The 25,720-nt window shown below is 43.3% G+C and overlaps 1 protein-coding gene across 4 annotated transcripts; it reads left to right on the top strand.

Annotated features, from left to right (window-relative positions):
* Positions 1 to 2,762: 2,762 nt before the first annotated feature.
* On the top strand, positions 2,763 to 14,272 carry ZSCAN21 (zinc finger and SCAN domain containing 21). 4 transcript variants are annotated; one of them, XM_059691755.1, is made up of 4 exons: positions 2,763 to 2,893; positions 9,575 to 10,051; positions 10,575 to 10,764; positions 12,800 to 14,272. In XM_059691755.1, exons 2-4 carry the CDS (start codon positions 9,656 to 9,658, stop codon positions 13,636 to 13,638), a joined length of 1,425 nt encoding a protein of 474 aa, XP_059547738.1. In that variant the 5' UTR covers positions 2,763 to 2,893; positions 9,575 to 9,655; the 3' UTR covers positions 13,639 to 14,272. The 4 variants fall into 4 exon arrangements, with proteins under 4 accessions (XP_059547738.1, XP_059547741.1, XP_059547737.1 ...); XM_059691758.1 differs by having other exon boundaries at positions 2,824 to 2,911; positions 10,599 to 10,764; XM_059691754.1 differs by having other exon boundaries at positions 2,825 to 2,911.
* Positions 14,273 to 25,720: the final 11,448 nt, after the last annotated feature.

Here is a 25,720-nt window from a genome sequence, read left to right as displayed (position 1 = left end):
TTTGGCCCAGTGACCTGTTTTAACAAAAGGTGGTGAAAATGATACTATTTAACTTCCAAGGCTGGGCCCTAAACATCTGCAAGTTCCACCTTGACCTCTTACTAGGTGTACCGGTTAATGATGCAGATTTTTTTCAATAGGTGGGGGTTCCACATATGTTGATATGTATGTGCTTTGATGTGTATGCTATTTTGTTGTATTGACAACAAGCTTCAAAACTTATGTCAAATTTTCTGCAGGTGTTAACATCTTAGATATTTTTACGCTTAAAAATGGTAACGTAAAAAAACCACTGAAACCTGTAAAGAATTTTTGTGAGTTTATTTGAGCCAAACTGTTGACATATGCCAGGAAGCAGAACCTCAATGAATTGAGATATTGCTCCAGAGAATGGGGAGTTCATATCTTGTTTTTATAAATTTATCATCAAAAGGAAAATACGGAAGTGGGTTACATGAAATCCATTGGTGACAGATTAAGGAGGTGGGACAAAGCAAAGCAGGGAAACCTCTGGGATAGGGTAAAAAGTGAAGTAACGGACATGTGCTGCTTTTACATAGATGGATAAAGGAGAGTTTAACATAGTTAACAATTGATTATTAACTTGATAACAATAACAATGAGGGTATGTCCTGGTGCCATTTATTGTGCCCTGAGGGGTCTGGGAAAAAAGAGAAGTTACAAGTTACCCAGACATTTCACCAATATGTTATCTTAGAGGCAAAAAGACAAATGGGCTCAGTAAAGATCTATGTTGATCTTTTTCAGGGAAAATACTGGCCTAGGACATGAGTACCCACTGTAACCTGTTTATAGTTAAATATTTAATTTTCAGACCATCTTTTGTGGTTATTTTAGGTCTTTGAGTTTGCACAACCGCCATGCAGGCCTTCCCTGAACTAGTCAGGTTAACATATGGCCCCTTTTGTCCACAAAAATGTCAAATTTCGTGCCCCCAAAAAAGAGCATTTGCAGGAAGTTTTAATTCATTATTTTGAAGAAAAGTGCTAGCGATGGACATTACTTTGAAGAAAGCACTTTTGATGTTTCTCTTGAAATTATCACAAAACCCACATTACTAACCGGTCAATGATTAATCCGAATTACTAACCGGTTAACAATTAATCTGAATTACTAGCCAGTTAGTAATGCGGATTTTGTGATCAAAGAAAACATGATAATTTCAAGAGAAACATCAAAAGTGCTTTATTCAAAGTAATGTCCATGGCTAGCACTTTTCTTCAAAATAATGAAGTAAAACTTCCCGCGAATGCTCTTTTTTTTGCATAAAATTCGACATTTTTAAGCAAAAAAATATCTATGATGTTAACACTTTCAGAAAACTTGACATAGGAAGTTTTGAAGCTTGTTGTCAATACAACAAAATTACGTATCAGCCCTAGCTGGTTTGGCTCAGTGGATAGAGCGTCGGCCTGCGGACTCAAGGGTCCCGGGTCCGATTCCGGTCAAGGGCATGCACCTGGGTTGTGGGCACATCCCCAGTAGGAGATGTGCAGGAGGCAGCTGATCGATGTTTCTCTCTCATCGATGTTTCTAACTCTCTATCCCTCTCCCTTCCTCTCTGTAAAAAATTAATAAAATATATTTTTTAAAAAATTACATATCAAATCGCATATATATCAACATATGTGTAACCCCATCTATTGAAAAAAATCCGCATTATTAACGGGTACACCTAGTAAAATGCTCCTCTTGGGGAATCCAATCATCCTGCGGAGAAAGCCCAAGCAGCCACGCCCACAGACAGACATGAAGAACATGGAGGCCCCAGGCCAGCGTCCCGGCTGACCTCCCAGCTGTGGACCAGCACCAATTGCCAGCCATCCCAGCTCCTCCGTGGATACCACGGAAGCAGGGCAACCAGCCAGTCCGCAGATTTGTGAGATCATGTAATCAATGATAAATGCTGTGTTAAGGCACGAAGTGTGGGGTAGCGTTTTACGCCGCAATAAAAAACTGAAACCAAGAACACAACACGGTGCCTGGCCCATAGCAAGCACTCAAAGGCGGTGTGTGGAGGGAGTGGTGATGGCGAAGGAGTGTTACAAGTTCCCCCGTTTTAAAGGGGGAAACTAGGCGCCTACGGAGCTGTAGGAAGGTGTTAAAGGTTGTGTAACCCACAAAATTCACCCTGCGAACCTCCTGTCCGTCCCATCCCCAGGCCTCTCCTAATGCTTCAAAACGGCACAAGATGATACAGGAGGTGGCCATTCTTGTTAGTTTGGCTTGTTTTTTGTGAATCTTCACCCGAGGACATATTTCCCGCTGATTTTCAGAGAGTGGGGACCCTGACGGGCCTAGAATGGAGCCGCGGCCCAGGTGTGCGCCCTGGACCAGGGACCCCGGCCTCGCGCCTTCGGGGCAGGGAGGACGCTCATCAGACACCCGAGCAGGTGGCCATTTCTGAGCGACTCCTCCTCAAGACAGCCCTTCCTGGCACTGAACTCTCTCACTTCCATCCACTGGTCTTCTGGTCCCATAATGCAAACTTCTTTCTCAAATGACAACACTTCACATATTGGAAAACTAGACCGCTTTGTCCCTCATTCTCCCCGTCTTTCCACCAAAGGTAAGAAGTTTCTCGATTCTCTTAGGTCGAACCGCATGGTGTCTCCCTAGTTGCTCCTTTCCGGCCGAAGCCGCCGCCTTTAGGCCGGGACTTTTTTTTAGTAAAAAACCGACGGGGAGACGAGATCCCGCCAGTTCACGTTGGAGGAGCCGCGATCTACCGAGCCGCCGAGATTTCCCGAGTTCCTAGAGGGGCCACTGCGGCCGCGCAAAACGGCCCGCGGTCGGGCTGTGACGTACTTCCGGCTGCGCCCGCCGCGGAGCGCGTCCAGGTGCCCAGCGCCAGCAGCGACTCTGACTCACGGCGAGCCCGCTGGTCCCGGTGAGCTCGGCGGGCGGAGGAGGGAGCGCGGTCGCGAGGATTGGGAGCGGGAGCCGCGGGCGCGGGGCTGTGGCCTCCGCGGGTCCCCAGTCGGGCCCGGAAGGGCTGGGGGTGGAGCCCGTGTCCCTGCCCAGCCCTGGGGGCGCTTGCTCCTGGGAAGCCTTTCCTCCTCCCGAGGCTTTAACAAATGAAACTTCGGTTCGCAGTTTCAGAGCCGTTTTTGCGCGCTCCTTGAGCAGAGCAGGGGCTACCAAGTTTCTTCCCAACCCCAACCCCACCCCCCCCCTCCCCCGGGCCCTCGAAGGGAGGCCCGAACTCAGGGCTAATTGATGAAACGCCCCAGGGGGTTGCGGGCCTTCTGAGAAAGCGAACCTCTTTAGAAGGCCTGTTCCGAGGAAGTGAAAAGTCTCGTTGGTCTTTGTTCAGGTTGGAAAGTGTACGGGGCCCTGGATGGGTAGCTCATTTGGTTAGAGCGCCCGCCCCATACGCAAAGGTTTCGGGGTCCATCTCGGGTCGGGGCACATACAAGAAGCAACCCGTGAAGGCATGAGTAACTGCAACAGATCTCTCCCCCTGCTCCCCTTCTCTCCCCCCCCCCCTTTGTCTCTCTCTCTAAGGTCAATACATTTTTTTTAAAAAAAGCATCGTGCCCTTGTCGATTTGGCTCAGTGGATAGAGCGTAGGCCTATGGACTGAAGGGTCGCGGGTTCGATTCCCGTCAAGGGCACATGCCTGGGTTTCGGGCTCAGTGGTCAGTGTGGGGTGTGCAGGAGGCAGCCGATCAATGAGTTTCTCACATCATTGATGTTTCTATCTCCCTCTCTGAAATCAATCAATATATATATACATATATATATTAATTAAAAGGAAGCATTTAAATAACAGGGATCTGCTCAAGTTTGGAAACGCGGTATTACAGGACCATTTGTAAAGGGTTTGTCAAAAGAAAGGTCATCTGGTAGGTGAGGTGCTTGGAAACATGTTATTTGAGGAGCAGTTGAAACAAGTGGCTAGAAAGACAGTTAAGAGGCAAGATAATTGTTTTCAGGCATTTTAAGGCTACTATGGAGAAAGTAAGTGTTGGTCTAGGACTGAACTAGGATCTTGAAGATGGAAGATAAAATATTATGCACAATTTAGTTGGGTTGGGTTTGGCTTAAAGAAAAGCTTGGAAACAAAAACTCTTAACAGAATTCTGTGCCTGAAAAATGATCAAATTTGCCTGGTTGGGAGTTTTCAGGAACAGACTTTGAGTGTGTTAAAGGCATTTTAGCATTAAATTGTCAGAATCTGTGATAATTTTATTATTTATGCCTCATCTTGCTCCAGAATGGCTGTGGGGCTCTTTTATAAGGAGATACATGCTTTGGGAAACAGGCATAAAGGAGGGGAAGGAAAAAAACTTGGAACAGAACAAAAGCCACCTGCTTTCAGTAGACCATGAACTTTTGCTTAATGGACCCCTTTAAAGCTTTTTTTCTTTTTCCTCATTATTTTAGAGAGAGGGGCAGGGAGAGAGAAAAAAACAAACATCAATCTGTTGTTCCACTTAATGCATTTATTGATTGATTCTTGTATGTGCCCTAACCAGGGAACCTGCAACCATGGGTATCAGGACGACATTCTAACCATCTGAGCTGCCTGGCCAGGGCACTGATGGATCTCGTTAGCTGAAATTCTAGATAGCCTAAAAAAACAGTTCACTGTGCTTGGAGCCTGTACAGGGTGAGTTAGTAAGGAAGCCCCCGTTTCCTGTCCACATGCTTTTTTACTTTATGAGCACTTTACTAAAAAAAATCCAGAAGCCATGACCTGTAGGGCATCCCTAACTCAGCATGACCAAATGTGAAATTGCTGGCTTTCCTCGGGTGAAAAACGAAACATCAATGCAGAGCATTATCAGATTTGTTTTTTAATATTTGCCAATCTGAGAGGTGGGAGCATATTTTATTATAACTAAGGTTGAGCATCTTTTCATGGATTAGTTACTGAGCTGAGACTTGAACGACCAGTTGAAGCCTGCCGTAAGAATTGGGCATTGAGTGAGCATAGGGAAAAGTGATGACTGAAAGGGGAGGCAGAGGCAGCTTGGCATTTGTTTACCATGCAAAAAGTTCTCTGAACTCGGGAAATCTCGGCGGCGCGGTAGATTGCGGCTCCTCCAACGTGACCCGTAGGGATCTCATCTCCCCATCGGTTTTTTACTAAAAAAAGTTCCGACCTAAAGGTGGCGGCTTCGGCCAGAAAGGCACATACCCGATTGTGGACTCGATTCCCAATGGGGGGCGTGCTGGAGGCGGCCAATCAATGTTTCTCTCTCATCGATGTTCTCTATCCCTCTCCCTTTCTTTCTAAAATTAATTAAAACATTTTTTTTTAAAAAATCGTAAAAGAAAAAGGCTTCACAACTTTTTTAAATGTTTTATTAACTCTAAAAATGGCCTGCTTCACCGTCATAAGTATTGATGTTAACAACCACATTTCTCTTTACCACCCCATAATAGAACAGCATTTACTAAAGCTGCTTGTTTGCCCCAACACCCCATATTTTGTGTTTAAATAATTTTAGGATAGTTTTAGATTTATAGGAAACCTCAAAGATAGTACAATGAGTCCCCATCACCTCTCACCAGTTTCCCTTGTTAACATCTTACGATCAGCTGCCTCCTGCACACCCCCTACTGGGGATGTGCCCGAAACCAAGGTACATGCCCTTGACTGGAATCGAACCTGGGACCCTTCAGTCCGCAGGCCGACGCTCTATCCACTGAGCCAAACCGGTTAGGGCTTTCACTAGTTTTAATGCCCTTTTTCTGTTCCAGGATCCCAACTAGGATACCACGTTACATTAGTCTTCATGCCTGCTTCGTGTCCTTTGGTCAGTGACAGTTTCTTAGTCTTTCCTTGTTTTTTATTAACTTGACAGTTTTGAGGACTACTGGTCAGTTGTTTTTGTACAATGTCCCTCAATTTGGTTTGTCTGATGTATTTCTTATGATTAGGCTGCGGTTATGGGTTTTGAAGAGGAAGACCACAGAAGTGAAGTGCTCTTCTCATATGTCAAAGCACATGACTTATCACTGATGATATTAATCTTTTTTTAAAAATGTGTTTTTCCTGAGATAGCATTGGTTAGTAACATAAATCTCAGGTGTGCAACATGGTAGTTCGATATCTATATCATGCTCCCACACCAAAAGTCTAGTTTCCATTCATTACCATGTATTTTGATCCCCTTTACCAATTTTGCTCTCCCCCTTCTGCTAACTACCATTATGCCTGTATGTCTGGATCTCTGAGTTTGTGGTTTGTTTTGTTTTGCTTTGTTTGTTCATTTGGTACTTTTTTCTTCTTTTAGTTCCACATGTGAGTGAAATTATATGGTTCTTGTCCTTTTCTGACTAATTTACTTAATATAATTTGCTCAAGCTCCGGGCATGTTGTCATAGATGGCAGTATTTCATTTTTTATGACTGAGTGGTATTGCATTGTGTGTGTGTGCGTGTAGATACATAGAGACCATGATGATGTTAATTTTGATCACTGGCTGAGGTAGTAGTTTGTCAGATTTCTTCACTGTAGTTACTTTCCCCCAGCAAGTCAGTAAGTGTAGCCTGTATTCAAGAGGTGGAGCTCCACCTTCTTGAGGGAAGTATCTACATACATTTTTTGGGAGATTTGTCTTTTCTCCTCTGTTTATTTATTCAGCCAACCTTTGTAACATCAGTACAGGCTTACGGATATTGATATTACACTAATGGTTATAATCTAGTACTACACCATTTATTTTGTTTTTCAAATTGTATCAGCTGTGACTATTGGGAGCTTTTCTGTGTCCCTTTAACATGCCTCACTGTGGTTGTTTAATACTTTCTCACATTACAAGGTGGCTCCAGGCTCAGCTTGTATATTCCCCAACCTAGAATCAACCACTTCTCCATCTCTAGTTCCTTTTATTGGAGAATGATATTTAGAGACCAGGATTTGAGCACTGGGTCTGCTTATTCCTACCAGGACGTCATTGCTTCTGGACCTTCACAGCAGACAGAGCTAGGAAATAAATGTCTCCATAGTAACCCATGTACACACATTATCTAATTCTGTATCAACCTCTGTCTATAATACAATAAACACGGATTCTTACTGCCATATTTTTAAATTTTAAATTTGTATTGATATTTTTAAACCCAATTTTACAGTTTTTACTCCTTAGAAGTAGACCCAAAGATCCATGCATTGCATTCTTTCCACAGATATTTGAGTACCTGCAAAGTACTAGGTATATTTTAGATGTTTGAAATATAGCAGTGAACAAAATAGATGAAAGTCTCCGCCCTCAAGAATTGATTGTCAAGGATGGAGACAGTTTAAAAAATAAAAGTAAAATATATAGCATTTGTATGGTGGTAAGTGATATGGAGGAAAAGAATAGGAGGATAAGGAGTTCTGAGGTGAGGGAGGATAGTGTACAGTTTAAAACAGAGTGGCTCAGTGGTTGAGCATCGACCTATGAACCAGGAGGTCACGGTTCGATTTCCGGTCAGGACACATGCCTAGGTTGTGGGCTTGATCCCCAGTGTAGGATGCAGAAGGCAGCCTATTAACGATTCTCATTATTGATGTTTCTACCTCTACATTCCTCTCCGAAATCAGTAAAAAAAGTTTTTTAAATAAATAAAACAGGGTGGTCAGAGGGGCGGGAGCCAAGCATGCATAATCTGGAAGAAGCATGTGATCTGCAGGAAGAGTTAAAGGGAGCAGCCGGGACAAAGGCTCTGAGGTGGGAGTGTGCCGCACAAGTCCAGGGAGCTGCCTGGGGAGGAGTGAACAGAGAAGTACAAGGTGAGGTCAGAGACAACAGGGAGGCCTTCTTGGCCATTGGATGCCTTTGGCTTTTACTCTGTGTGACACAAAGCCTGAGAGGTGTGAGCAGAGGAACAGGAGATCTCTGGCTGCTGTGTTGAGAATGGACTGAGGTAAGAGTGGAAGCTGCTGGTGGTGGACTGGGATGGCAGTGTTGAAGGTTGAACTCTGTATCTCTTGGATGTAGAGCTGACAGGATTGACTTAGGAATTATATGCAGAATGTAAACAGGAGAGGAATCAGGGATGACCACGTTTTTTTTGGTCCATGAAAACAGAGCAGTAGAGCTGCCATTAACTGAGATGAGCAGCTTTGGGGGGAAGATGGGAAGTGCAGTTTGGGACATGTTAGGCTTGAGATGACTTTGGACAGGCTGGTGGCAGTGTCAGGTGGGTAGTTGGTCAGATAAGTCTAACCTTCAAAAGAGAGGTCCAGGCTGGAGGTAAACTGGCAGTTGTATTTGGATCCAGAAGCCAAGAAGCCCAAACAGGTTCTGATGTCTTTCCTGTTGTTGGACTGCCCTCCTCTGGCTGGAGTGTGAAATTTTGTAACCAAGTATGTAGTTGTTCAACACTGAAGTCGACTTTTAAGCATACCTAAGAAATGCTGCCAGCACTGCTACCTCTGTCGTCTTCGGTGCCAGAGCCTTTATTTTAGGAGGCTAATGGCAGTGTTTCTTCCCTGGCTCAATTTTCAGGTAATACTGAACTGGGCTCCAGCAGCGAATTGGGTGTGTAGGACAGCATTAGGGAGTGAGTGGATGGTGCTGTCTGGCTCACCCTGTCAGGACACCTGCCGACATCTCATAGAATGCTTCCGCATTGGTACAGTGGAGGGGAGTCCAAGTACTGACATCCCTAGAATTCTGATAATTACTGAATTTTTCATAAAAGCAAGGTTACATACTGAGGTTTAGTTACCAAAATCCCATTTCACATTTTTTTTAAATTGCAAAAGTTGATCACAAAAATAAATGAAGGGGAACAGGCATATATAAAATGCATGTTTTTAAATACGTATTCACTAAATGTGTGAATCTAAACACCTAATTTAAAGCTATGACATAAATGTACATTTCTGGCCAGCAATAGCCTGTTGAAACCTCAGCAGTTCTAAGAGCCTAAAAAAAGTTTTCAGAGCAGTTAATGTAAATTTAATTTTTAAATTATGCCAAGTGCACTTTGGGGGGGGGGGCGGGGGGGTAATCCTCACCTAAAATATTCTTTCCTTTTTTCTGAGAGAAATACTGATGTGAGAGAGACACATCAATTGGTCCTGCACACCCCCTACTGTGGATCAAGCCCACAACCCAGGCATGTGCCTGACTGGGAACTGAATCCTGCACTGAGCCACACCAGCTGGGCCACAGTGCTTTTTTTTTTTTTTTTTTTTTTAATACATTTTATTGATTTTTTACAGAGAGGAAGGGAGAGAGATCGAGAGTTAGAAACATCGATGAGAGAGGAACATCAATCAGCTGCCTCCTGCACATCTCCTACTGGGGATGTGCCCACAACCCAGGTACATGCCCTTGACCGGAATCGAACCTGGGACCCTTCAGTCCACAGGCCGACGCTCTATCCACTGAGCCAAACTGGTTTCGGCACAGTGTGCTTTTTTGAAAGTAAAATCAAAGTAGGAAATTCTGAGCTAACTCCAGAGAGATTTGAATAGTAATTTTTACATGGTAGTATTATAGTGGCTATAATTTCCACAATTTCTTGTGCTGAAAGTGTAACTGTAAGACCAAAACTTAAAAATACGTATTTTGGTAATTTTATGGTAACCATTTTTTCTTAGGTTGAGCCTGTAGTCCTGAAGAACCAGAAACTCAAAGGAACCAATATTCCTTCTACAAGAGCCCATCTTTAGTGAGGCCATATGATGACCAAGGTCCTGGGCGTGGCCGGCGGCCTGGGCCGAGGGCCTCTGCAGGAGCAGGCGGGGCCTGTGGTTGTGAAAGTTGAGGAGGAGGAGAAGGAGAAGTGCTTTCCCAGCCTGGAGATGTTCCGCCAGCGCTTCAGGCAGTTTGGATACCACGACACACCTGGACCCCGGGAGGCCCTGAGCCAGCTCCGGGTGCTCTGCTGTGAGTGGCTGAGGCCCGAGATCCACACCAAGGAGCAGATCCTGGAGCTGCTGGTGCTGGAGCAGTTCCTGACCATCCTGCCCCGGGAGCTGCAGGCCTGGGTACAGGAGCACTGTCCAGAGAGTGCTGAAGAGGCTGTCACTCTCCTGGAAGACCTGGAGCAAGAACTGGATGAACCAAGGCAGCAGGTAAGGGGGGGGGGGGCGTTTCTACTGATTTAGACCATGTTTCCTCCTCTTTTTCCTACTATCCTACACTAGCTTTAGCCTTGAGAATTGAATGGGAGGGTGTTTCTCTTTTCTCTTTCCTAGAGATTCTACGTAGCTCTCCTGAGATTTTCTTTCATTTTAGTTCTAAAGTGAGCTGTGGCCCTAACTGGTTTGGCTCAGTGGATAGAGCGTTGGCCTGTGGACTGAAGGGTCCCAGGTTCAATTCCGGTCAAAGGCATGTACCTTGGTTGCGGGCACATACCCAGTATGGGGTGTACAGGAGGCAGCTGATGGATGTTTCTCTCTCCTCGATGTTTCTAACTCTATCCCTCTCCCTTCCTCTCTGTAAAAAATCAATAAAATATATTTTTTTTAAAAAAGAAGTACCATTAAAGAAACAGTTGCATGTGTACATAGAGTCACACTCAAGAGATTCACTGCAACTGTTATAAAAAATAATAAAGTGAGCTGTGGACAAATCCAGCCATTCCTAATTGTCTAGGTTTCACCTCCTCCAAATGAACAGAAACAGGCATGGGAGATGTCCTCTTCAGGAACAGCAAAGGAATCTCTGAGCAGCAGCCGGCCACAGTCTGTGGAAACAAGTCCCAAATATGAATCCTGGGGACCCCTGTACATCCAGGAGACTGGTGAAGAGCAGGATTTCACTCCAGAGCTAAGACAGAATCAAGGTAGGAACCATTCATTTGTTAATGATTTAGTGAGCCTGTTATATATATAATCAGCTTTGGATTAGGCAGAAATGATCCCTGGTAAATTTATTCAACTTCTGCCCCGGGCTATTTAAAATTTTTAACTTTTAAGTTAACTTATTTCCTACACATAGTTCATGGCAACTTGAAGGGTAGCCTGTATGAGTAGCCACGTGATTGCTCCTCATGGAGCGTGAGAGAGATTTTAGCTCCCACTGCTGCAGACAGTGAGTTAAGGGGTGAGCCTGGAAGCAGCTGAGTGGTTACTGCTGACAGAGGAAGGAAATAGATGGTCAGGAGACAGAGACAGAGGGATAAGGAAAAGGGGACTAGAGGGAGGTACCTTTGTCAAGTGGGACTTTTGTACCCATGGAGGGAAAACTGTGCTTAAGAGGAGCCCATTTTGCCCTAGCCCAGTGATGGCGAACCTGTGACACGCGAACTCATTTTTTTGGTTGATTTTTCTTTGTTAAATGGCATTTAAATATATAAAATAAATATCAAAAATATAAGTCTTTGTTTTACTATGGTTGCAAATTTCTATATGTGACATGGCACCAGAGTTAAGTTAGGGTTTTTCAAAATGCTGACACGCCGAGCTCAAAAGGTTCGCCATCACTGCCCTAGCCGGTTTGGCTCAGTGGATAGAGCATCAGCCTATGGACTGAAGGATCCCAGGTTCGACTCTGGTTGGGGGCACATGCCTGGGTTGCGGGCTTGATCCCCTGTGTGGGGTGTGCAGGAGGCAGGCGATCAATGATTCTCCTTGTTGATGTTTTTCTCTCTTTCTCTCCCTTCCTCTCTGAAATCAATAAAAATATATTAAAAAAAAAAAAAAAAGAGGAGTCCATTTTTCAGAGGAAACTTCTATTACTCCCCTTTCCGTGTGTGTGGATGAGTAGATGGACTTTTAGCAGTGTGACTGCCTAGTGAAATGCTCTTAAAAGATGTACTGCTTCAATCTGATTTCAACAGTGATACTTTATAATTAAAAGAATAACAAGACCTAGCTGATGTAGATTAAATTATAAGAGTTGAACCCTGGTGGGAGTTAAGTACTTTCACTTAAATTAAGAAGGATCTGGGCCTGGCTAGTGTGGCTCAGTTGGTTAAGCTTCATCCCATGCATTAAGAGTTCACTGGTTCGATTCCCAGTCAGGGCATACGCCCAGGTTGTGGGCTCAATTCCCAGTAGGGGGTGTGCAGAAGGCAACCAATCAATGTTTCTCTTTCCCTCTCCCTTCTTCTCACTCTAAAAAAAATCAATAAAAACATATTGAAGTTGGAGGAGGAGGATCTGGGACTAGAATGATTATAAATGGACTGAATGTTCTCTTTTATTGCTTTTACTAGTGGTCTGGTGCACAAATTCATGCATTTTGAAAGGAAATTAATTAGAAGAAATATTTTAATATTGCTATTCACCCTTTCTCTATAATAGAAGTGTCAACTGAATTCACGATCGACAATGACAGATGGAAACACATGCATGTGATTGGCACCAGCGAGAACTTTATGTATCATGCATGCACAAGTCAACTTAGCCTTTTATATATATAGATATTTAGCTTCTATGCGCATATAGGTTTTTTGAGTTTGCCACTAGTCTCTTCTCCCTTAATTATTATTTTATTTTCCTTAATCAGATTGACCCTTCAGCAATATTTCTAACTTGTTTCATTCTGCCCAAGCATCTCCTATCTTCCTTTGCTGCTATATGCTTGGCTTTGCCTTATTGCCCTTTATATATGAAGTTCTCCTCCTAGCAGAAAAAGCCATGTACTCTTCATACCATCATAGCTTTTGGTAGGCAGCTTGTGTGAAAGTCTGATATTGTAAACTAGATTTGATGATGACTTATTTGTATAATTGTGATATTGTGAACTCTCATAAAGCAATATTTGGTTACCCTTAAAAATCTATCAATGTCATTCGATGATTCTCTTTGTCCTTTAACAGTTTCTTCTCAGAACAGGAAACAATTCACATGTCCTTATTCTACTTATTGTTTCAGATTGTAAATCGAACACCCAGAATGAGGAATCAACAGATATGCAGAAAAGTTCTGAAGAGTCTCATGGAGAAGAATTCAAAAAGGATATTACTCCCATGGTTATTGCCAATAAATTTGAGGCCAGGTTAGAAAGGCAATGGGTAAACCTTGAAAAAGAAAGAGGAAAAAAAACCTCTCTCCTAGACAAAGGTTCCAAGAAAGGTAGAGAATTAATGTCCACTAAACCTGCCCCAGGAGAGAGACGTTACATATGTGCTGAGTGTGGAAAAGCCTTTAGCAATAGCTCAAATCTTACTAAACACCGGAGAACACACACTGGGGAAAAACCCTATGTATGCACCAAATGTGGAAAAGCCTTCAGCCACAGCTCAAACCTTACCCTTCATTACAGAACACACTTGGTGGACCGGCCCTATGACTGTAAGTGTGGAAAAGCCTTCGGTCAGAGCTCAGATCTCCTTAAACATCAGCGCATGCACACCGAAGAGGCACCATATCAGTGTAAAGATTGTGGGAAAGCTTTCAGTGGTAAAGGCAGCCTCATTCGACACTATCGAATACACACTGGAGAGAAACCTTATCAGTGTAATGAATGTGGGAAGAGCTTTAGTCAGCATGCAGGTCTTAGTTCTCATCAGAGACTCCACACTGGAGAAAAGCCATATAAATGTAAGGAGTGTGGAAAAGCTTTCAACCACAGCTCCAATTTTAATAAACATCATAGAATCCATACTGGGGAAAAGCCCTATTGGTGTAATAATTGTGGGAAAACCTTCTGTAGTAAGTCAAATCTTTCCAAACATCAGAGAGTCCACACTGGAGAGGGAGAAGTGCTTTAACTGTCAAGTAGGCTCTCGGTGTTATTGTGTGTGTGTGTGTTTGTAACTAGAACGTGGATGCTAGGGAGAAGTCAGATAATTGTAATATAGACTTAAGTGCTAGGTTTTGTTTCATTCAACATCAAGAGACCCTGGAGGAGTGAGAGAATGGTACAGTAGGAAGGAAGGGGATTCCTCACCAGCTTAACTGAAGCCGATCCCCTCACCACACTTCAGGTCCCAGTAACCATGCCGGCATTGCCTTTTGTATAGTTAAAGTGATGTGTATCAAGTATAGTTATGGAGAAAGCATTATGACTGTTTAACTTTTAACATACATTAAAGAATTATGATTTGTGAAGAATTGAGCCATTTGAACATAATCTAATCTGATTCAGAATAAATTTATAACATCTTGTAATACTTCAGGACTGTTACAATAAATGGTATGTTGTTTATTGAACACTATTTAGAAAGAAAAAGTATTCCTACTGGTTTATCTTTTGGGGAAATTTGGATTTGGGGTAAATAGAATATATAGTACTTGTGAATGAATGTGTATATTAGGAAATTGCAGTAGTGTGTAGAATAGTTGCATTTTGGTCTGTGCTTTTTCCCCCCTACATACTGAATACATTTTTTTCATCACTGGGAACATTTTGTCAGCCTCTTGTGCATTTTGGTTGTGTATGCTCTTGTCTCTGCCACAGTCTGTGAAAAACTGATTCTCCCTCAGAAGCTTCATTCTTCTAAACTCCAGAAGTCAATAATACCCGATTTGATTAACTTAAACCCATCCCATCTTTCCTTTCTGACTGCAGTCTCTTTTATTTCTTAAGATATTTTTCTACCTTATAAAAAATCTTTTGGCCAGTAGGTAAGTCTTCCTGTTACCTAGAAACCAACTACTTCACTCCTTCCTCCTATCACTTGCTTATCTTGTTGTTCTGAGTTTTTTTCACGTCTTACTAATAGTCACTAAAATATTTTGTCTACTGCTGCAGCCATAGTGTTCAACAAACCTGATATGCCAGGATTAGGGACAACAAGAAAGTGTCATGTCTAGTACCAGTTCTGATCTCTGGAAACTGCCGGTATGCCACCCTGGGATCAGATTAAACTACAGGTAGCAAGTCTTTATGCACCAGCCAAATGTATTAGTCATTACTTTAAAAAAAAAAATGAATTGTGCTGGAAATCTGAAATGTTTTTACTGTTCCAGTAGCTTGCTGATGACCTGATGTCCTGCCAGCACCCTAGCTCAGTACCTTTAATGTGAGCTCTCCCATTTATATATTAACCATGATGAAGGCCCACACAGAACTCAGTGATTAGAAGCAGCTGATTATCTGTAGGCTCCTGGAGCTGCTCCAGGTGAAGGAAATGAAGGTAGAGCTGCTAAGCCTCAAGACCTGCCTCACCCTCCTTTGGTGAGAGGTGAATGGATCCCTATCTGTACTGCCCCTTATTTTCCTGAAACCTGTGCAGTGGGTACTTTCTGAGGGGCATTGATTAATGACACAAAGATCTACACACTTTGTTTCAGCCCCCTTTGGTCCATCTGTCCTTAAGCTGAAATCTTCCTCAGATCCTGTCCCCAGACTTTCAACCTTATTCTTTGCAGGCCCGTTATCTAGACAGGCTGTTTGCCACAGCCCAGGAGGCCATGGAATCTACCTCAGGCTACTTCTTCCTCCAAACAAAGTTGGTGCCAGATAGCCTGCCTGCAGCTCTGCCCACCAAATTTCACTCCCGAGGAAGCACACGGAATTAACAATGCCTTCTTGATTCATGCTAACATTGAGCTGGCTGTGAAACAGACCGCAGGTTTATTCCACCAACAAGTCTAAGGGAGCCTTCCATGAGTTCACAGGTATGAGCAGAGGGAGGTATCGGTTCAGCAAAGGCAGGTGACACAGGTGAGGAAGCTTATATAACCTGTGACTGGACCTGCTCATGCCTGATCGCAAATGTGACATTTCTTCCATATAATGGGTGGTTGTGTCCACCTGATTTAATGAATCAGAGCATACTCAGCTGTGATCAACAGCTCCAGTTACATGATCAGCAGTTACAGGAGCTGCTCTTCAAACTGAATAGTTCTTTGCTGTAGAAGGCATGGCCTTGCTCTAGAATTCTATTGGCAAGCTCCTACTAGGGCTTATGAGACCTCTACACGTTTTTCTCTAACACCATCTGAATCTGCCAGTCACATGGCACTTGGGCTCTATGACTCTGGGCCACACTTGAAAGTGTATGTTACTTCCAAAATCCAAAGAGGCTCTTCAAACACTGCCTTTTTCTTAGTAGTGAGGGCAAGATGCAATAATTTGTTCCTTAGAATTTCCCAGCATGCCTCAGATATTTGGACCCTTAAAAACTTCACTGAGCCCAGCCAGTGTGACTCAGTGGTTGAACATTGACCCATGAACCAGGAGGTCGTCAGTTCAATTCCTAATTAGAGCACATGCCAGGTTGGGAGCTCGATCCCCAATGCGGTGTGCAGGAGGCAGCCAATCAATGATGTTTTTCTCTCATCCATCTCTGTCCCTCTCTTTAAAATCAAAAACATTAAGAAAAAATAAATTTTAAAAAAACTTAATTGATATAAAAGACCCTTGAATCTTTATAAGGTTTACCTCCCATGCTCTGGTACATGTGTGTTTTACTGAGGGAACCAATACACTTGCTACTTCCTTTTCACCAAATCTGATTATTATGATGTCATCACTAGAATAATGTTCCACAGAATGTCCAGGAAATCAAGGTCTCTTTGTGAAATAGGAGGGTTGATCAGGCCCTGGAGTCAAGAAATTAAGCATTTTCTGTTCTTCCCTCTTAATTGTGAACTGCCTTTAATCCTCTTTATTGATGAGGATGGGAAGATCACTAGGTGCATACCAAGAGCCATAGACCATGTTGATCTGTTACAGTAAAAATACTGCAGCCCTGCCCTAACCGGTTTGGTTCAGTGGATAGAGAGTCGGCCTGCGGACTCACGGGTCCCAGGTTTGATTCCGGCCAAGGGCATGTACCTTGGTTGCGGGCACATCCCCAGTGGGGAGTGTGCAGGAGGCAGCTGATCGATGTTTCTCTCTCGTCGATGTTTCTAACTCTCTATCCCGCTCCCTTTCTCTCTGTAAAAAAATCAATAAAATATATTAAAAAGAAAATACTGCAGCCCTAGCTAGTTTGGTTCAGATAGAGCATCAACCTGCGGACTGAAGGGTCCCGGGTTTGATTCTGGTCAAGGGCACATGCCCGGGGTTGCAGGTTTGATCCCCAGTGTGGGGCTTGCAGGAGGCAGCCAATGATTCTCATCATTGATGTTTCTATCTCTCCCTCTCCCTTCCTTCCTCTCTGAAATCAATAAAAATATATTTTAAAAGAATAGTACAGCCAAAACCGGTTTGGCTCAGTGGATAGAGCGTTGGCCTGCGGACTGAAGGGTCCCAGGTTCGATTCCGGTCAAGGGCATGTACCAGGGTTGCGGGCACATCCCCAGTAGGAGATGTGCAGGAGGCAGCTGGTCGATGTTTCTCTCTCATCGATGTTTCTAACCCTCTATCTCTCTCCTTTCCTCTCTGTAAAAAAAAAAAAAAAAAAAAAAAAGAATAGTACAGCAGCCCAGCCAGCATGGCTCAGTGGTTGAGCATCATCCTATCAACCAGGAGATCACGGTTCAGTTCCTCATCAGGGCACATGCCCAGGTTATGGGCTCGATCCCTAGTGGGTGGTGTGCAGGAAGCATCCAATTAATGATATTCTCTCATCATTGATGTTTCTACCTCTCCCTTCCTCTCTGAAATCAATATGTTTTTTAAAAAGTAAAAGAGGTGCTGGGAAAGAAAATTGGACAGATATATGCAAAAAAAATGAAACGACCACCAACTTACTCCATACACAAGAATAAACTCAAAATGGATAAAAGACTTAAATGTAAATCATGAAATCATAAAAATCCTAGAAGAAACAGGCAGCAAAATCTGACATCTCTTGTAGCAATGTGTTTATAGACACATCTAGTGCAAAGGAAACTAAGGAGAAAAGAAACAAATGGGACTACATCAAAATAAAAAGCTGCACAGCAAAAGAAAGCAACAAAACAAAAAGAGCCAACTGTATGGGAGAACATATTTAGCAATGATACATCTGATAAAGTGTTAATATCCAAAATATATAAGGAGCCCTGGCCAGTTTGGTTCAGTGGGTAGAGTGTTGGCCTGTGGACTGAAGGGTTTGGGTTCAATTCCAGTCAAGGGCACATGCCCAGGTTTGGGCTTGATCCCCAGTAGGGGGCATGCAGGAGGCAGCCAATCAATGATTCTCATCATTGATGTTTGTATCTCTCTCCTTTCCTCTCTGAAATCAATAAAAATATTTTAAAATATATCCTATGTAATAAAAACCCAATGTGCTAAGTGTCTGGTCATCTATTCAATGAATCAAAGCATGATATGCCAAGGCCGTGCAACCGCTCGCTATGACGTGCACTGACCACCAGGGGGCAGATAGTCAACCAGTAGACCAGTCTCTATGATGTGCACTGACCACCAGGGGGCAGATACTCCAACTGGTAGGTTAGCTTGCTGCTGGGTCCAGCTGATCAGGACTGAGCAAGAAGGGCCAGACATGCCCTGGAGCCCTCCCATGGTCCCTCCCTGGCTGGCTAACCTGCACTCCTCCCCAGCCCTGTTTGTACACTGGTGGGGTCCCTTGGGCTGGCCTGCACCCTCTCGCAATCTGGGACCTGTTGGGGGATGTCGGAGAGCCGGTTTCGGCCCAATCCCGCAGGCCAGGCCGAGGGACCCCACTGGTGCACAAATTTGTGTACCAGGCCTCTAGTATATATATAAGGAACTCATACAACTTAACAAAAGACAATCAATTAAAAAATGGGCTAAGGACCTAGACGCTTTTCTAAAGAGGACATACAAATGACCAAGAGACATGAAAAAATGCTCAAAGTCACTAATCATCTCGGAGATACAAAATAAAATGACAATGAGGTACCATCTCAAACCTGTCAGAATAGCTACCATCAACAAATCAACAAATGACAAGTGTTGACGAGGATGTGGAGAAAAGAGAACCCTAGTACACTGCTGGTGGGAATGCAGACTGATGCAATCATTATGGAAAACCATATGGAGTTTCCTCAAAAAATTAATATTGGATTTGCCACTTGATCCAGTGATCCCACTTCTAGGAATATATCCTAAGAAACCCAAAGCACCAATCAGAAAGATCGTATGCACCCCTGTGTTCATAGCACAATTGACAATAGCTAAGATCTGAAAACAGTCCAAGTGCCCATCAGTAGATGAGTGGATAAAAAAAACTGGTACATTATACCATGGAATACTATACAGCAGTAAAAAAGAAGAATCTCTTACCCTTTGAGAAAGCATGGAGGGACCTGGAGAGTATGATGCTAAGTGAAATAAGTCAGTCAGAGAAAGACAAGTATCACATGATCACATTCATATGTGGAATCTATGTAACAAAATAAATATGAACAGAGTGGATCCAGACACTCGAAGCATGGAACAGAGTGTGGAATCTCAGAGGGAAAGACGGGGGAGGGTGGGTGGGTGGGAGGTAATCAACCAAAGACCTTGTATGCATATATGCATAACCCATGGACACAGACAACAGGGTGCTGAAGATCTGAGGAGAGGTGGGCAAAGGGGTGTCAATGGGGGGGGGGACATATATAATACTTTCAACAATTAAAGAATAATATTTTTTAAAAAGTAAAAGAGTGAATGAGGATCCCTGGTAGACTGAAAAGGACATGTTCCCAGGGGATCTGAGGTTGGCTTGGTCTGAAGATGCTTGTGAGCATCCCCCCCATATCACATACAGACACCCATGTTCACACACACACATACACTGGACCCCTGGCTAGGGCTGCCAGATTTAGCAAATAAAGCACAAGACTTAATTACATTTGAATTCCAGGTAAACAATATTTGGAACATACTTCTTATACTAAAAATGTTATTCAATGTTTATATGAAATTCAAATTTAACTGGATATCCTGTACCTTACCTGGCAATCCTACCCCTAGTATGAGTGGGCAGCAATGCCTCCACCCCTTTGTCTTTCCAAACATGGTGGTCTGATGAATTGAGGAAACTTAGTTACTCCAGCAAAATATATATTTGCTGATGAGGTAGCGGCTTTGTGCATCCCAGGAAACACACTGACTTTATAAGTTCTTATAGAATAACCTCGAAGTGCTGGAAGTGTGAGGATTAAAGAGGGCAGCAGCACTTTCCTTGTAGGCCACCTCCAGAACTCTCTTTGGTGGAGACTCAGCTACTCGGAGATAGGGGGGTCTGATCTATCTTGAGATGACAGGAAAAAATGCAAACAGCTGTCTCCATAATTTTAAATAATGGCTTAAATTCATCCCATCTAGTCTAGCCACAATGACTTAAAATAGTTCAAGTATATGACTCAAACAAGATTCTAGATGAATTTCTTAATAGTATTACTCCTTTGGGAATGCCATTTCATAAATTAAAAATAGGTGCAATCATCATGCTACTGAGAAATCTTAATAGTAAATGGGGTCTTTGTAATGGTGCTAGATTTATTATCAAAAGATTGCGACCTAACATAATTGAAGCTGAAGTATTAACAGGATCTGCGGAAGGAGAGGTTGTTCTGATTCCAAGAATTGATTTGTCCCCGTCTAACACTAGCCTCCCATTTAAATTAATTCGAAGATAGTTTCCTGTGATTCCAGCATTTGCAATGACTATTAATAAATCACAAGGACAAACTCTAGACAGAGTAGGAATATTCCTACCTGAACCCGTTTTCAGACATGGCCAGTTATATGTTGCTTTCTGTCGAGTTCAAAGAGCATGTGACGTTAAAGTTGTAAATACTTCATCACAAGGGAAATTAGTCAAGCACTCTGAAACTGTTTTTACTCTTAATGTGATATGCAGGGAGATGTTAGAATACGTTTAATCAATTTATTGGTCATTGTTTTTATCAATGTTTTTATATCATGTCTCTGTTGTTATATTGTTATTGTTCATTTATTAATTTATATATTATTTTCATATACATTTTACTAATTTTCTTTCATCTCTGACACTTCTATTATAGAGAAAGGGTTAATAGCGATATTAAAATATTTCTTCTAATTAATTTCCTTTCAATGTGCATGAATCCGTTCACCAGGCCACTAGTAATAATATAAAGTGATATAAAAATAGCAAATAGCCCTGGCTGGTTTGGCTCAGTGGATAGAGCATCAGCCTGCAGACTGAAGGGTCCCAGGTTCGATTCCAGTCAAAGGCACATGCCTGGGTTGCGAGCTTGATTCCCCAGTGGGGGACGTGCAGGAGGCAGCCAATCAATGATTCTTTCTCATCGTTGATGTTTCTATCTCTCTTTCCCTCTCCCTTCCTCTCTGAAAGAAAAAAATAGCAAATAAAGTTTCAAAACATACAATGGAGAACTGAAATGCATAAATATGTCACAATATATATTTAAATATGATATGTGAGGCCCTTGGAACCATAATAGGTGCAAAAAATTCAGTTAATAACTTTTTCGAATTGCCCCCCCTTAAAAATCAAATTGCCCCACTGTGGGGTGTGTGCCCCACGTTGAGAACCACTGATCTAAAGGGAAACATTGAAAGAGCCTGTAAGCACAGTTAGGATTTTAAATATACATACATATTTTTATTGATTTCAGAGAAGAAGGGAGAGGAAGAGAGAGAAAGAAATATCGATGAGAATCATTGATCGGCTGCCTCCTGCATGCCCCACACTGAGGATCGAGCCCACAACCCAGGAATGTGCCCGGACCGGGAATCAAACTGTGACCTCCAGGTTCATAGGCCGATGCTTAACCATTGAGCCACGCCAGCCAGACGCACTGTGAGGATTTTATCTCATATATAGTCTATATGTTATGTCAGGCCGCTTTTTAAAATTAAAATATTCATTTTTATAGAAAGAGGAGGAGAAAAAAGGAAACATTGATGTGAGAGCAAAACATCGATCAGTTGTCCTCTACCAGGGATGGAGCATGCAACCCAGGCATGTGTCCTGACTGGGAATCAAACCAGCAACCCTTCAGGTGCACAGGACTATGCTCAACAATCGAGCCACACCGGCCAGGACTATATCAGGTTATCATTTAGAATCTCTGCACCAGAGAGAGGCCCTATAATTGTTATAAAATGTGAGGATTCCTACATCATGCATATACAGTTATCCAAACTCATACTTCAGGAAAACCTTGTAAGTTTGATGTATCAAAAAGACTCCAACATTATAAACGTACTTAATGCCACTGAATTATATACTTAAAGTGGTCAAAAATGGTAAAATTTATGTACATTTTACTATAATTTTTAAAATCACCAAAAAAGTATACTTGGTATATGCAATAAATACTATTTTTTACCAGAAAGAAAAAAACAAACAAAAGCAAAAGGCTTGAATCATATTCTGTAACTGTGGAATCCATCTTTTGAGAAAATTTCGATTCCACACTATGTTAAAGACAGAAGATATTTTGTGGTAGTTCAAAAATATATCTAAACTCAAAATTGCTCTTATAATAAACAGGATATTAGTCTGAGAGTTTTTAAACACTCTTTAAAAATTATTTGAGGGCCCTAGCCGGTTTGGCCCAGTGGATAGAGTATCGGCCTGCTAACTGAAGGGTCCTGGGTTCGGTTCTGGTCAAGGGCACGGAGGCAACCAATCAATGTGTTTCTCTCTCATTGATATTTCTCTTTGTCTTTCCCTTTCTCTTCCACTCTCTAAAAATCAATGGAAAAATATCCTCCCTAACCGGGTTGGCTCAGTGGATAGAGCGTCAGCCTGCGGACTCAAGGGTCCCGGGTTCGATTCCGGTCAAGGGCACGTACCTTGGTTGCAGGCACATCCCCAGTAGGAGGTGTGCAGGAGGCAGCTGATCAATGTTTCTCTCTCATCGATGTTTCTAACTCTCTATCCCTCTCCCTTCCTGTCTGTAAAAAATCAATAAAACATATTAAAAATATATATATCCTTAGGTGAGGATTAAAAAAACAAATAAATTATTTGAGGTTTGTCAGTACTGTCTAGAAAGACACCATGGGATGCCCTAGCCAGTTGGGCTCAGTGGCTAGCGCTGTGGCTAGAAAGGCAATAGGGACTCAGTGTTTGGGACATAAGGGTCACGGGTTCGATTCTGGTCAAGGGCACATGCCTGGGTTGCAGCTTGATCCCCAGTAGGGGATGTGCAGGAGGCAGCCGATCAATGATTCTCTCTCATCATTGATGTTTCTATCTCTCTCCTCCCTTCCTCTCTGAAATAAAAAAAAAAGACACCATGAGACCTGTATGGCATCTCCCTAAGTCCAGTGGCCAGCAAACTGCGGCTCTCGAGCCACATGTGGCTCTTTGGACCCTTGAGTGTGGCTCTTCCACAAAATACCAACTTTTGCACATGGGCCACGAAGTTTCAATCGCACTGTACATGTGCGCCTGCACGTGGTATTTTGTGGAAGAGCCACACTCAAGGGGCCAAAGAGCCGCATGTGGCTCGAGAGCCGCAGTTTGCCAACCACTGCCCTAACCCCTGAATTGCTCCTGGTGGGTCCTCCTACTGGCATAAATGATTAGTAATGTCTCCTGAGCATATCCCTTGCACAGTCTCTGTGTAAGCACTTTACTGGCAAGCTCTCAGTTAAGCTTCACAACTCTCTATAAAGCAACTACTGTTTGTAAAAGTGAAAACTGAGGCTTAGAGAAGGTGAGTAATTTGCCAAAGGGTCACTCACAGCAAGTCAAGGGCAAAGCGAAGAACATCTGAGTCCATAACCCACCATGTTTGCTCCATATATATGGACCGTCTCTTTATAAAACAAGTTTCAACAACAGTTTAGGAACCATCAGAGAGTTTGTTTAGGTTTGTGGTAAGACAGCAAATTGAAAACAGACTGTGAAGTCAAGAGAAAGCAATGACTTGATAGGTAATGCCCGTGAGATCAAGGATCTGATCTGACTAGTTCATCTCAGTGCCACTAGGACAGCGGTTCTCAACCTGTGGGTCGCGACCCCTTTGGCGGTCGAACGACCCTTTCACAGGGGTCGCCTAAGACCATCCTGCATATCAGATATTTACATTACGATTCATAACAGTAGCAACATTACAGTTATGAAGTAGCAACGAAAATAATTTTATGGTTGGGTCACAACATGAGGAACTGTAGTTAAAGGGCCAGAAGGTTGAGAACCACTGCACTAGGACCTGATCACATTTTGAGTTCATTATACTATTGGCTGACTCAAATAATTACAAACACTGAGTCCCTATTGCCTTTCCAGCCACAGCTAAGTGACAACCACCTTTAGGGCACATCAATTTCATTCCTAGGCCAGACCTTTCCTTTGTGCTCTCCAACATGACTCCTTGGTGCCAGAGTGAGCCCTTGTCAATGGAAGTAAGACCATGGCCACTCTACTTAAGCCCTCCCGTGACTCCCAGCTCACTCAGGGAACAGGTCTAACTCCCCACAGTGGCTGACTTTGCCTTACATAACACACCCCACTACGTCAGAGGAAAGAGATAGACTAAGAGGTTTATTGCAAGGAAGCAGCGTAGTTGATTATCCGGCAGGCCATCAGGAAGACAGGCTGCAGCTCTCTTGCTCAAGCTGAAACTGTTACCAACAGGAGACTTTCTTCTGCGAAAGATCTCTTAAGGCCTTTCAACTGATTGAATCAGCCCCGCCCAGATTACCTAGGATGATCTCATTGACTTAAAGTCAAGTCTCTCCTACACCTATATTAGTGTTTGAATGTCAAGGGATTGTAGTCTGGCCAGATTGACACATGAAACCATCACATCCCCTTACCTCTTTGACCTTACTTCCTACCACTTCACCTCCTCTTTGCTTACCTATTATTTTTGTTCCCACTTGAACAGAGGCGCCAGACACTGTTTTGTTCCCTGCTGTACCTGCAAGCCTAGAATGGTAGCTGGACAGCTGCTCAATAAATATTCATTGAGTAAGTGAATGTGCAACCTTTCATATGATGCTTGAATGTCTGGTCTAACACCCAGTCTCTTTTTCAACATTCCTGGACTCCTGAGCCCCAGGGCCCAATGACAGGGATGACCTCTCTGGATTCATGCCTTTACCTTCAGACAATCTGATCATTGGACCAAACCTCTCTCACTGAAGCTGCCCCTCCCTGGTCCTTGACCCTGTCCAGCCCTCAACTCTCTTCTGGCATAGCCTTTACCAGTTTTTCTTAAGCACTCTCATGCCTCCGCTAACTGCCAACTCTAATGCCCTCTGAGACTGGTGGTCAAACCAAGCATGATTCTCCACGTGTTCCTCCTGCCTTCTATCTATACTCTCAGACTCCTGTGGCTTTGTTGTCAGACACATTGTACGGTGGGACTCAGCTACAACTAAGCACCCTCAGGTTTTTCACTGAATCAACATGCTTACAAAACCTCCCTTGACTTCCTGGTACTGCAGGAAAGAGACCAGTTCTTAGCTTGCCATATAAGGCCTTTTCTAATCTGACCTTCAACAGGGCCATCTACCTCTTTTCTTGGGAGACCCTCTCCTCTCCCACCAGCCTCTTTCCCAGACCTGCTCCAGCTGCCCTTCTCCAAACGGGGATACGCACACCTGACTGTTTTCCACCATGAAACAGAATCCCTCATCTCTCTTCACCCTTCAACCCCATCTCCTCTGAGAGGTTTCCAGCGTGGCCAGAACCATTCTTACTGCTCTGGTAAATTTACTGCAGTGGTTGGAAGTCCCACTGTTCTAGGTAGTGAATGCTCTTATCCTAAGCTGTGCCCCCACACCTGGCCTAGTACATGCACTTAAGTCAGCTTGTCTGGTGAGGAGGTGATGGGTTTAGAGCAGGAGCTCCGGGTCTCTGGCTGCTGGGATTCAGGGAGTTCGTATGTTCTACAAGGGGCTGCATGTTATAGCCAGCATGCAAGCATGATGTGAAAGGCATGGATTTGCAGACCAGGAAAGTAAGGGGATTGTTCCTTTCTACTTCCATCCAGGCATCCACCTAGAGCATTGCCATTTGCCCAGAAAGA

The sequence above is a fragment of the Myotis daubentonii genome, chromosome 4 (assembly GCF_963259705.1).
Source record: "Myotis daubentonii chromosome 4, mMyoDau2.1, whole genome shotgun sequence".
NCBI lineage: Eukaryota > Metazoa > Chordata > Mammalia > Chiroptera > Vespertilionidae > Myotis > Myotis daubentonii.
The sequence above is the reverse complement of the archived record's forward strand: the minus strand, read 5'-3'. Positions and strand labels throughout refer to the sequence as shown.